Source organism: Leptinotarsa decemlineata, unplaced genomic scaffold (assembly GCF_025532065.1).
Source record: "Leptinotarsa decemlineata unplaced genomic scaffold, Ldec_3_MD MMD2_tig00026317_RagTag_RagTag, whole genome shotgun sequence".
In the NCBI taxonomy this organism is placed as follows: domain Eukaryota; kingdom Metazoa; phylum Arthropoda; class Insecta; order Coleoptera; family Chrysomelidae; genus Leptinotarsa; species Leptinotarsa decemlineata.
The window spans coordinates 2,443,829-2,457,060 of NW_027412686.1; the positions used below are offsets into that span (position 1 = coordinate 2,443,829).

Below are 13,232 nucleotides of genomic sequence, written 5' to 3' on the forward strand. Positions count from 1 at the left end.
GTCTATCGATTCCATGGAAGTAATGAATTTTTGAAGAGGTGGTATGAGCCAGGTAATATGTCTTGGACTCTTGAATCATGTTAACCAGAGTAGTACATATGGGATGGTTCTTTCCTGTTCAGGACTTTGTTGACGGGTCGGAGCTGGCACTTCTTCATTATGCTTTCTACTCATAGTTGAATGACTTGCACTAATGATGACTAATACCCTAAAACCAAGCTGTAAATGAGCACTTCAGTATTGCTAGCAAAGTCCTATAAGATGATCCTTGTCAAGAAATTTGTAGAAAAGTTTCTTGAATTTTTTATGCCAAATTTTACCGATTGGGAAAGCTGAGAAAAATGAATGTTTTAGTTTTTGAAGTAGTATTTTTGTTAGTGTACTCATTTCTAGTTCTACCACCAATCAGGTGATTCCCAAAAGTAACTTAGGGAGTATTTCAAAGACAAAAAAATATCATCATGGGACTATGAAATCTATTGATTCTATGTGAGATATGGTTAAGGACACTCTATATCTATAAATTGAAATGCAGAAGTAGCAAACCAAAAAAAGTATAGAAAAAAAACAAAATCAAATCACCGTTTCATGGAAAGTGGAGTAACTCAAGTTCCAAGTCATTTATGTTGGCCTCTTTAGCGATTCTGGAGAATAGAGACTTGCGAAATGCTACAGAGTTTATATGCCAAACAACATAGGAGGCATTCAATCTTAGAGCGCTATCTTGAGGGGTTCTTCATACCTAGTGTGAGAAGCTGTCGTGTGAAAGGAACAAACAAAAATCGAAACGTGACGATGGTCCTCTCATTGAACAAAATATATTTTTAAAAAATTCGTCTGTCTAAACTTGGTACTTTGCAATTTCAAAATCCGTCCTTTGTAGTAATTCACTCTGTAATAGGAATGGCTCTCCGAGATTTTTTAGTTAGAAATATTTCTTTTGTTATCTTCAATTATTTTATGAATTTAACCTATAGATACATTTTAAATTTATTTATTGTTTGAGTATCATCTATTTATTTTATTTTTGTTTTTCAAACAGGCATTACTGGGAGGGTTAATACCACTTAGACATTTTTAATGCAGTCGTTTTGTAACACAATTATGTCACACATGTTTTGCAACTTTCACATTCCTCGCTTGTACTCGAAACAATAACATAATTTTCTGCAGATTATTATTAGAAAATGACAAATTTGAAATACTGATCACTTTGGGATCACCCATGTCGCTTGAGAAAAACATCCGTTGACGCCATCTATGGAAACGCTTGCGAACATCTATGCGCATACTTGCGACTGGTCTTTCCTTGTCTGAGCACTCTAGTCTCAGGTGAACGCACTTCGTTGGCTTTATGCCTTTAGGTCGTCCGCGACCTCTGCGTTCACGATCCCACTCGACATTGCCGCTAGCAGACGAATCTCCTCTTTTGAAAAAGTCCCATTTCTTTTTGAAGTACAAGGCTATTGTTCCCTTTATTAGTTAAGTGAACGACGTTGCCGACTTTGAATACTGTTTCGGTTTTTATATTCACAGATTTTTTTATATTCAAGTAACGTGACAAGTAAGATTTATTCATATCACCGTTTCTTTCGAGTACCTACTTGCATTGTTGCATATGGCAACGTTGGTGTTACTAGGCGCAATCTGAAGGTTTTCCTCATAAACTTTATTTTTTGACGGTTTGGTGGGTTTGCTTGCATACGCGAACAAATTGGATATATTATAATGAAGCGAAATCACACTCTATTATTTTCGTTGCTGATAATCTCAACATATGTCAGTCTGCTTCAAATCGCTTCTATATACACTATTATGGTATCTTGATGAGTCGAATTTGGAACCTCTGGCCTAAAATAGATCTATTGAAAACACTTTTCCCTCACCAGAACAAAAATGTTGTCTCTCGACGCTTGTTTCATCTCCTGATAATGCTAGCGAAACGGAAGTCAAGAGACACCAATTTTGTTTTGGTGAGGGAAAAGTGTTTTTGACAGACGATTATGGTCCTATATTTTTCAAAGGCACCATTGTCACATGATGGCAGTGCAGAACTAAGGGATAACAAAAAAATACTATATTGGATCAAGAACATCTCAGAAAACTGATGATATGACGATGATATCTCGTTTTTCATTCCGTTCTGGCGGTGTCATCTTTCATATCAATATCAATAACAACGTCTCTAATGTCTAGAATGGAATAGTTCAGAATAGTTGTTGATTGACACAATGAAAATTATCTCTGTAGATCTGTTCTCTAGAAACACATATACATTTTTAATCGATTTATCCACCAATTTCATTCCTTTTATATTTAAGGATCTTGTAGGAAATTATGCATATAGGTACACATTATTTCAATGGATTAATACGAAGATGTCTTTAACCTAATTGAAGTCTTATACAACAATGCCAAGAAATAAAACTAATAACAAAGATATAACGACAAACTTCTTTTAAGAATAGGAACACATTATCAAACGGTCGAGATTTGTTTACATAATTTTTTCATTTGGAAAATATGCATGTCGAATATTCCCCACTGATGTATATTTTTATACCTAGGCTAGTTCCCAGTTTTTTTCTGTTAGTGTCAACGTCTTCGACATTCATGGTCATTAGGCTCATGCTTTTAAAGAAATGTAGTAGAATCAATCATCCAACTAATATATACATTATTCCGAACAAAGTTGGAAGGTGTTAGAAATCACACGTTAAAAGGTAAGACCTCGTTAGTCTTTAGCTCGTACAAGTTTCTCAACTTCTGAGAGTTGTCTTTCGTATGGGGGCGACAGCTGATTAACGGAAAAACTGATTTTAAAACAGATTTTTTTCAACAGAATTCAAAGCTGTTGGATTAGGATAAAGGCACACTACCACTGGATTCATTCACTGATAAGTTCTTGATTAAACGTTGGCCAACTTTAAACTTATCTGTTTCAAGTTAAAATATTAATAACTATTCGAATTTTGCTACATGAAAAACTTATATTTTTCCTTACAACTTTCTATCCGGCAACGCCGCGGTACTAATCTCTTTCAAAAAGTCTCTTTATGCAGCACAAGGCTATTGTTCTCTTTATGATTACGGTGCAGCGGAGTGATAAATAGCCCAGTCATTATCTAATGAATGATGACATGTTCAGGCACCATTTAAAGAGCGTTCACACGTTCGCCGTTCTACATAACCCCGGCTGAGACAGAAATTATAAAGAAAGTTAGTCCATAAAACACTCGATAATGCACTGACGTTAGCGATTGTTTCGAAGTCATCCACACCTTATCTTTAGTCTGGAATGTAGTTTATTTTTCATACATGCATCAAATGACCTTCTCTTGTTTTGGTTCAGCATGAAGACTTTCATAGGAGCTCCCATTGGCGCCGGAGGGCTGGATTAATTAATTGTGGGGGAGAAATGAAATTTAAGTATGTTTAGGTGACTCTATACAGTGCCACTCTAAAGAACCACTGCGAATAAGTCGATTGATATTGAGACTATATGTGATGGAATTGGCCAACGATGAAAATCTATAACGACGTCTTACTGTAATAAATACTACTAAATGGAAGAATAATCCGATTTCAAATTGTTTAGAAGTTTTCAATAAATTGCCAGAAAAAATAAAAAATCAAACAGTTCATATATTTCCAAGAATTTTTTTTGTTCAATGATAATCATCAAATTATAATTATTTCAATGCTCATATTTTCTTATTATCACAAGTTATTATTAATTTTTGTCTAAACATGTTATTAGCTACCGTTTACCAGCATAATCGTGTCTGCAAGTTTTGTACCAAATAAATAAAAGAAAACCTAGGTATATACTACTGACATATCCGACACTGAAGTTTTGCTTCATTGTTTTTAAGGAATTTGTTTAAATTATTATTTGTTCTGTTCTGTTGAAAAAAAGACGTATTTTCAAATGGTAACGTTGATAACAGACGACGTGACTTTTCTTCAGAAATAATTAATAAAGGCAATATTGTTGCAGTTCTAGGCCATGTTGCCTTGGAAAACCCGTAGTATTTGACTAAGTTGTTTCCCTAGCACCAGGTACAAACGATTTCAAAATTAATAAATTGATGGATCTAGCCGTTACTACGTGGTAGGAAATCATAATTAAGAAAAGAGAAATGAAACTTTATATGTTTCATTTCTCTTTTTTTCATTATGATTTAAAATTCTTCATCGGCACAAATTTCATCTATATGAAATGAAAATGATTCATTGAACGGAAATTAGGATAGAGAGTTGAATTTTATGAAATATTTTTAAAGCGCTTTAACCGTAATCCAACTTTGTTGTAGGTACATATTATTCTCCAAAACTTGTACCTTTTATATGAATCGGCAAGTAAATCGTCAAAATGTCCGATACTGGAGTGATTCAGATCCCAATAAAGCATGCCAAATGCAAATGCACATTCAATATCCATAAAAACTAAATGTTTGATCAGGAATATTGGGTAATCATATTAAAGGACCATTCCTTTTAGAAGAAAACCTAAATGATGAATGATATTTCGCTGACTAATCGAGTTATGACAAGCATTTACAGGACCATTCAGTTAGGATCCTCTATTGCGTAATACCTGTGCGACAGTTCCTCAATAAAAACTTTCCGAGTTGATGGATGGAAGGAGAGGTTCAACACTGAATTTTTCTGTATATAAATGGTGAAATCAAAAGCCTACGAGACACACTCGATTTCTGTAGATACTTTACGAAAATAAATTACTGGGTGCATGGTGGCGAATGTCATGGAGGAAACAGAAGCTCGTATAACTATTTTTGACATGTTTCACTTCCTAGTTCGAAATGAAGTAAAAATTTGAAGTATTTTATATTTTCCGGTATTCCTTATCTTTGTAATGTCAAAAGAGGTACAGGGTTAGACACATAATTGAAAGACCTTTTAAATAAGGTGTCACTTGACTGTTAGTCTCATTCGAATGCGGGTTGTTATGTGAAGAAGATGGCTGACAAGTGGTTAATTTTTACTTAAAAATGTGACAATATGAAAACTGAAGTTGAAGTAATTTACAATTTTTTACATTCCAAATATCAAATTCAGGGAGGCTCATTTCAACTGGAATGAACTGTATATTATGAATAAACGTATTTCGGACGGTCTGTATTATATGCTGGAATCATTTCACAGTAGAGTTCCAACGCATGAAGAAACGTTGGTACTTGTGAACTTTTAACTAACATTGAATGAATATGAAAAGTAATGAATACTCATAATGTCATTACAATTTGTTCAACCACGTTCTAAACCTTTGGTGCGGCGGCAGTTATCAAGCAATGTGCTTTCGGTCTTACCGAACGATGTCGCAAAATGGTCACTGGTTATAGATGTCAGCGCGCCGTCTGTAGCGTCAGGGATTCAGGGAAAAGACCTGATCGACGAAACATTTTCAGTTAAACAAATAATATGTATTCCTCCTCTTCCACCAAAGTAAGACAAAGTCGTCCGAATCAGATTAAATTGGCCTTTGAACTTTGTGGAGTCTATTCAAAATGGTTTTTCTGATTATTGGAATCACGAACATACGGGCTTGTCGCACTACGGCGGTATGGTCCATGATTTTCGGATGTGTGGTGTCATTAATTATTGATGCCGGCGCTCCTCTGTATTATCGGGGCTTCGGAGAAAGGGCCTGACCAACGAAACATTCCTGGGAAATAATAAAGGTGTTAATTTTCTACAGTACAAATCTGTTAGGTTTTTCCGTTAATCAGCTGTCGCCCCCATACGAACGACAACTCTCAGAAGTTAAGAAACTTGTGCGAGCTAAGGACTAACGAGGTCTTACCTTTCAACGTGTGCATCCTAAATAAATTACCCATGTGGTAATAACGTCAAGTTTTCCTTATCAACTTATGACAGTTCAATATTACTAAATGTAGAAAACAATAATACATACATAACGCTGAAAGTAAAGAAATTTGTTAAATATTTCACATGTGCTCAAAAAATAAATATGAAGAAACAAAAACTGTGTTCGTCCATTTCATTGAAATTCATTTTTGTTTCAGATGACCATTCAGATTATGGGAGCACAGTTAGCGGAAGCACCGGAAAATCCCCCGGACCTATTTTTCCAGCGCCTACTTTTACTTTTCCTGGCCAACCACCACCTGGAACAGTCCTCACCCATAAAGCTGCCGTATACTACCATCACCAACTTAGTTTACAAGAGGATCAAGGAATCGATATGACACAGGTGAAGTTCTGTTAAAATGTGAATGTGAAATTCGATATGATTAAAGAATGTCTTCACACTCCCAAACTTCACTATAATTTTAAAGATGTTACACTTCTCATTCAAGGCATATTCAAAACCATATATACTTCTCTAATAGGGTGGATAATTAATCAATCTTTTCTTTAGTCTCCCGGTAGAGATAGTCCCGGTTCATCAAGCGGAAGTGCTGGATCTGGATCCAGACACAGCACAGCATCTCTAGACAGTGGAAGAGCTTCCTACCACCCTCTCAGTACTGCCGGAAGGAGTACCATAGGATCTTCAAATAGCCCAAGGTGTTCTCTGAGCTCCTGTTCCATTGGGTCGGATCAAGGCCGTATTGAACGAATGATTCATCAAGGAGTACCAGTAAGTAACTTAAATATAACTTGTTTTGATATAGTGGTCGTAAAATACTCCTGGAAAAAGGTGTATTCATGTAACAGTTTCAAAGATACAAAATCATATCATTCTTGAAAGTTCAGATTCAAAATCGATGGAGCTACTTTTTCCGAGAAAATTCTGTGAGAAAAATGGAAAAAATGTCAGTAAACTAAATTGTTAAAGATAGAAAAAATAGTAAAACAGAAACTAATTCTAGACTTTTTGTGACGTTTATTAAAATAAAAATAATTTTCTAAATAAAAATATTTACATATCAATACTAATAATTACCTTATTTGCAGGACCAAGAGATAATTCATTCTTGGCTGGTAGACTTGCAGTTTGAGGAGTATTTCCCACTCTTCATATCAGCTGGATATGATTTACCAACAATAGGAAGAATGACCCCGGAGGATTTGACTGCTGTAGGAATTAAAAAACCAAATCACAGGAAAAGACTGAAGGCTGAAATTGCACAGCTCAATTTACCAGATAACCTGCCTGAATTCATACCGGTAACTATTCAATTTTATGGTGCTTTTACCATCTTATTCTAGCAGTAGATGATTGATGAATATACCTTATAATATTCTTTGATATTTGTTTAATTTTCAATATAAAAAATAAATATAAAATGTATAATGATAGGCTACTAAAGAATTGAAAAATTTGGAAAAAAATAAACGGTGAAAATTAAATATTGAAGTTATTCCTCAGGAAAAAACAAATAATTGTTTTACAGAACTCTATAAATTTGTAAGAAAGTTTATTGCTAGTAAAAATCAAATTTTCAAAAATGTTTGATTATTATTATCTACATTCATAATACGTAAATAATAAGAAGTTCAAACTTAACTGTCTCAATATCATCTATTGAATTATTTAGGGTTCTTTGGAGGAATGGTTGAATTTACTACGACTAGACGAGTATCTTCCAGCCTTTTTGGATCAGAACTATCAGACTGTAGATGACGTGGCCCAACTCACATGGGAAGATTTGGAAGAATTCGGAATAGTTAAACTAGGGCATCAGAAAAAAATTATGCTAGCCATCAAACGAATCAAGGACATCAAGGCGGGAAAAAGAATACATACAGATTCAAATAGAATTTATGCTACACAAGTAAGTTATTCATCAATGAAGCACTATGTGCCTGATCTCTTAACTGTACCCTTTTAGAGTTTATCCCTTGTTCGGTCATTTATTTTTCATTCCAATGCATTTTTCTATACTTTGAGCATGTTTCATAATTCGATCAAAATTCTGAAAGTGAATGTTCATTAGATTCTCTTTTGATATTTCACATCAATTACCAGTTATCAATTCAATATGTTTTTCTTTAATTTCCTCATCACTCTACCCACAAATACACTAGTTATTTCAACACAACATGTTCAAAGTACTAAAAGTAAATGATTATAGTAGAATTGAAGTTGAATGTTGAGAACATATTTTTTATTACCTATTTACTTTAAAGCAACACTGTAACACTGTTTTTATATGATTTATTCCTATGGTATTTTGTGTGTCAGGCACATCTTTATATTCCATTCATTTGATAAATCATTTGGAACATCTTATAAATATCATTTGCACATTTTTCTAAATATCCTTATCTTTATCACAATATGTGTATCTGTAATCAGTTGTAGTTTTAAAATGTAATATGAATTTGTGCTTGAGATTATAAATGGTCCCCTACAATCAAAATCAGATGTGAAACATCAATATTAACTTTGCTGCACTAGTTGCAAGCCCCCTGTTCCTAACCTCTTGAAAATGCTTCAATCTCTGAAATGGAAACCCAACTAAAAAATGCAAATGCTGAAGTATACCGCAATTTGTAACAGATAAATGTATTCAAACAACAGTAGATTGAAGGAAAGATTAGTGAAAAAAAAGTCATTCGTGAAAATTGTTACCATCCTCTCATCACATACCTATATGTTTGGTTAACAAATTGAGAATGTTGGAGTAAATTTCTGTCAAAATTTCGGTGAATACAAACGAGAAACATTAGACTTCTGCTGCTGATAAAATTGTAGCCAACTAATTTTTAGTAAGTTAAACTTTATTTTATAGTGGAGAACAATCCCTGAAAAGCCCTATTAAATCCGAATAGATTTTTCTTATTCTGCGTCATAAGTTTCAAAAAATGTCTTATCAGTATTTAGATATATTCCATAATGAATTTATTGTTTTTTGTATAGAGTTTTGTAGCAAACATGATAATAATCACAAATTTTCACAATATGTATTTAATTTCCAATACGCATTTCTCTACATAGTAGTTTCCACAGTTTAACTAGTGCCTAAATTTTGAAAATTTCTATTTATTATCATGAAGAACGTTAACGGGTCAGTATATTGAAAGAAGGTATAATAATCCAGGTTATCCTATTATCGATAGTTTCGGAGAGTTGTCTTTTTTTTTAAACTTTGATGTTGAATAAAAACGGCACTTGGATTTGCTTAGACGTTTAAAGAATTGTTCTCTATTATAAAAAAAAGTCCAGTAAGAAATTCATTCGGTAAAGAGAACAGGATCTAATTGTCCAGAGTTAGCGGTTGTTTTAGAATGATCTGTTTGTAACTTTAGTTTTCCATCTTTTATATCACTAAACTGATGAAGAGGGGTAAATTATATCTGTGATGAACCACAAACATTCGAATAAAAGTATGTTTACCTCATAAAGGAAAGTATTTAGATAAAGGAAATTGCTCAAAAGAAAGCATAGTTTTTATTTATTGATATTGTTGAGTGTATCCACAGAAAAATTGTATAACTTCTAAATTTACTGAAAATTGTATTGAAACTGAACAGACAAAAGAATAGAATAACATGTTTGAAAATTGAAAAAAAAGTTTATCCAACTTTGATAATTTTGCCTCCCTCATACCTCTACTGTTGAAAATAGGATTTCGAGCAACATTGAAGGGTTGGTGAACATGCAAAAAAAATTTCGTCAACAAAAATATCGGTTTTGTATTGGAGTACTAATGATTTTTATACGTAAAAACCACAATTTCCAAATCTTCTTTTTACAATTAGTTTCAGAGCTTTTTCAAATAAATTGGGGGGATGAAGTTTTTTGGGATGCTGAATTTGAAATCTGAATTGGTTAATATTGATCGCCAATATAATTTTGAGAGGAAACTGTATAACTCTATAGAATCAATATAATAGGCTGTGCAGCTCTGGAATCGTATGTGTAGACCATTTTCTGGAATATCCTTTATGGCACTCACAATGTTATAATGAAAAGATTTCATTGGATTGGTTGATATACAAGTTGTTCCACAACAAAAAATAAAAAATGAACTTTGAAGTGACAATTATATTTATTTGGGTTATATTTCAGGAATCATCTCTATTATTCCTTCAGAGATCTTGTAAAATATTTTATTTTCTCAAATGTATCAACAAAGTGATAAATTTTTGAGTAATTTCTTCGAAATTCAGATTTGGGAAAGAGAACGAAGTTGGCTTTCAAAATATAACCAAAAGGAAGTTCAACTTCATTTAAAATTCATGTTGTTATCATGGAACAAATTATTTAATGAAATGTGTGATTATGAACACAAGTATCTTTCTAAATAACATTTAGACAATATTTGATTCAACATTGATACTAATTTCAGAATATAATTGAAATATTCTGATATATAATAACGGGGGGATGATTCCATGAAGCATTTTCAAGGGACTCAAGCTCTTTTACCTTTGCTTACGCTGCATGTTTGTGTATAAGGACGTACTGGTGCACGCACCCATGGACCCACCGCCATCACCCGGCCTGCAACCCGCAGTCCACAGCACTTTCCACTCTTTTCACCAACCCTGGGAGATCGACCAAACGAGACAATTACAGCTGCAGTCAGGCACAGCCGCTGCCAGGCATTACCTGCCGCCCACTTACTATTTCACAGACATTGTTCCCATCAAGGTACCGAATTTTCAACACTCTTTGTTGTTAGGTGATACATTTAGTGTGCATGTCTAATCTGAAAAAATTTCTGGCATCTTATTGGGAAATTGAAAATTGGAAAGAATTATTTTTCGTATAAACTTACTGGGATTTCAAGTGCATTTATTTGAATGGTGAAATTTGATATTAACAGACCAGTTCATGGCCTCATTCAGTTAAGAAACGATTTTTAAGGGCCTTTTTTCTTTCCATTTTAGACATTTCAAAGATACGGTTGATTTATAGACCAAATTTTCACTTATATTTGGATCGTTCATACAAAGTTAAAAGAAATCAATCAAAACATAATTCACCACGAGATTCAAAAAGTTTGTTGCAATTCATCCCTACAATTTTCCGAAATAATAATCTGTTTAAAGTAGAAAACAGCTATAGATATAAGAAAACAAAAAACTAATTATTCATTTTTTACTTCAAAGAGTTTGCTTGTATGTTTACTAAAGTTTAATGATGTATTTTTCAAGTAAGCAATAAGTTCAATTATGTCATAATGTTGAATGGTTTTAACTATTTTTCACCAGAGATACTGTTGAGTATACAAACAAATTTTGATGTGAGTTTATTGAATTTATGGAAGCATGCTTGATTTAATCAATTCCATGATGCCACATTCATCTTGCAGTATTGAGATCTATGTTTCCACGCTCAATACTGATACTTCAAATTTGTTTCAGATCAGAACAGGTAGAGGAAAATCTCTTGAATCTCTTGAGGATCCCAATGAAAGGACACACCATACATTCACTACTGATAATAGCCAACCATTTTACTACCAACAACCTATTGGTTGGAGACCCAGGTCTTATGATGATGGAGATATAACACCCACAAATGAAACTGGCTTGCTTTACGAAGGTGGAGGAACGCTTCCAAGGCCTCGAGGGATTATACGCCCAAGACCTATTGCGAAAATAGCAGCTAAAGCAAGAGAAACATTCCCAGAATTTGAGAAACCACAGTTCAATCCAGAAAAATATGTCAATCCACAATACAAAACGTTACCGAGGGAACTGATGGAAAACCAGAAATATCACATGCAGTATGGCAGGTTAGTAATTTATATAACTGTTGACCAAATGACACCAAATTACCAACAATTTTGATATAAACTTGTTGATTAAAATCACACCGTGATCAATACCAAATATGGGACGAGAGCTGGGATATACTGTGTAGGAAGAAATTTCATTCACCTACTCGTTCGATCACTGTACATCCATCTTCCAAACGGAAGTTTATGCAATCTTGTAATGCATAGGAACATCAATTTGAATAAAATAAGCGGATCAATATTTTTGCGGACAGTCAAGCTGTCATCGAGACATTAATACTTGAGTGACATCGAGACTGGTTCTAGACTGCAGTGTTTTCAGGAGACTCAAGAAGCAAAAATAAAATCCGTGGTGTAAGAAGTGCCATTGCTCATTACTTGTCTTCTTTATCTGATTCTGTGGAAACTGTTTAGCATTTTTTGGCCATATATCAATCAAATTTTTTGCTTGTATTTTTCTCTGCACTTTATTCTCATGACATCTTATTGATCAATATTCCACAGAGTGATTTTATGCCTTTGGGAGGAATTTCCTCCTCACCAATGTCACTTAATTTCACTCTTCCAGTAGTCTTTGACAAATTTTGCATTTTCAAGTTAGTTTAGACTATATGTATCCTCGTATAGCCTCTATTGAGGTTTTTCTGAACACGTGTCTCTATTGCATGCATTTTTTTGTTTGAAAGAAGAAGAAATAGATTCCAAAGATTAGTTTGAATCTTTGTAACACATTCATCCATCTTGAAACTATCGATTTACTAAGTGTGTTGATTGAATTGGTTCAGTACAGTTCAGTAACTTTTACATTGTTTTTTTTTATGTTGCAGCTTGTGAAAGAATGTTGATATAATCATTTGATAGATTATAATCTACTATCTGTGTTGTGGAAACATTCTAAATATTAAAATTTGACATGTTCGGCAATCAAATATAGAATTAACGTCATCTACATGTTCATAATTTTTATTAATTACATGTGAATGAAGTTAAGCCATTCAATAATCTGTTGATTTATTTTACAGCCCTTTAATGGGTAAGAAGATACCTCCCAACCCGCCAAAGAGACAGGACAGCGAGTGTCACGAGCAGACCACAACAGTGGAAATCCACCACGTCCAGACCTCTAGTCCTCTGCCACTTCCAGCATATCCTAGTTCAGATAGTCTTAGTATATCTCTAGATAGTCAAGGCGACTTACCTTTGCCTCCTCCTCCAGCTCCGGGGACTCCTCCAGGAGCTTCGCAATGCAAGCTCAACTCCTCACAATCTTGGGGCGCTGAGGAACAGGAGCTGATAAAAACGTTGGCGTTGCAGCACAGAAACGGTTCCGATGCAAGTTTTAAGGTAATAGAAGATTTCTGTTTGATTAGGCCAGAATGAGTATACTGTGTGAGGATTTTTCGTCATAATGGATCAGACTTTTGTAATATTTTTTTTATTGAATTTCAATTTGAGCTTTATTAAATGTAAAGTATGGGAAACAATATTTGATTCAGTTCTCTCTAACATACCATAAGATGGATTACAAAAACTCAACATATCATTTAA

At 33.9% G+C, this 13,232-nt stretch overlaps 1 protein-coding gene across 8 annotated transcripts in view; it reads left to right on the forward strand.

Annotated features, from left to right (window-relative positions):
• ckn (CRK like proto-oncogene, adaptor protein) overlaps positions 1-13,232 on the forward strand; it is a 378,299-nt gene that overhangs the window by 359,310 nt on the left and 5,757 nt on the right. For all 8 annotated transcript variants that reach the window (XM_074181857.1, XM_074181858.1, XM_074181859.1 and 5 more), the window contains 7 exons: positions 6,051-6,238; positions 6,407-6,628; positions 6,946-7,158; positions 7,530-7,766; positions 10,397-10,591; positions 11,308-11,681; positions 12,707-13,028. In XM_074181857.1, the coding sequence (XP_074037958.1) occupies positions 6,051-6,238; positions 6,407-6,628; positions 6,946-7,158; positions 7,530-7,766; positions 10,397-10,591; positions 11,308-11,681; positions 12,707-13,028 (1,751 nt within the window). The remainder of the gene's footprint in view (positions 1-6,050; positions 6,239-6,406; positions 6,629-6,945; positions 7,159-7,529; positions 7,767-10,396; positions 10,592-11,307; positions 11,682-12,706; positions 13,029-13,232) is intronic.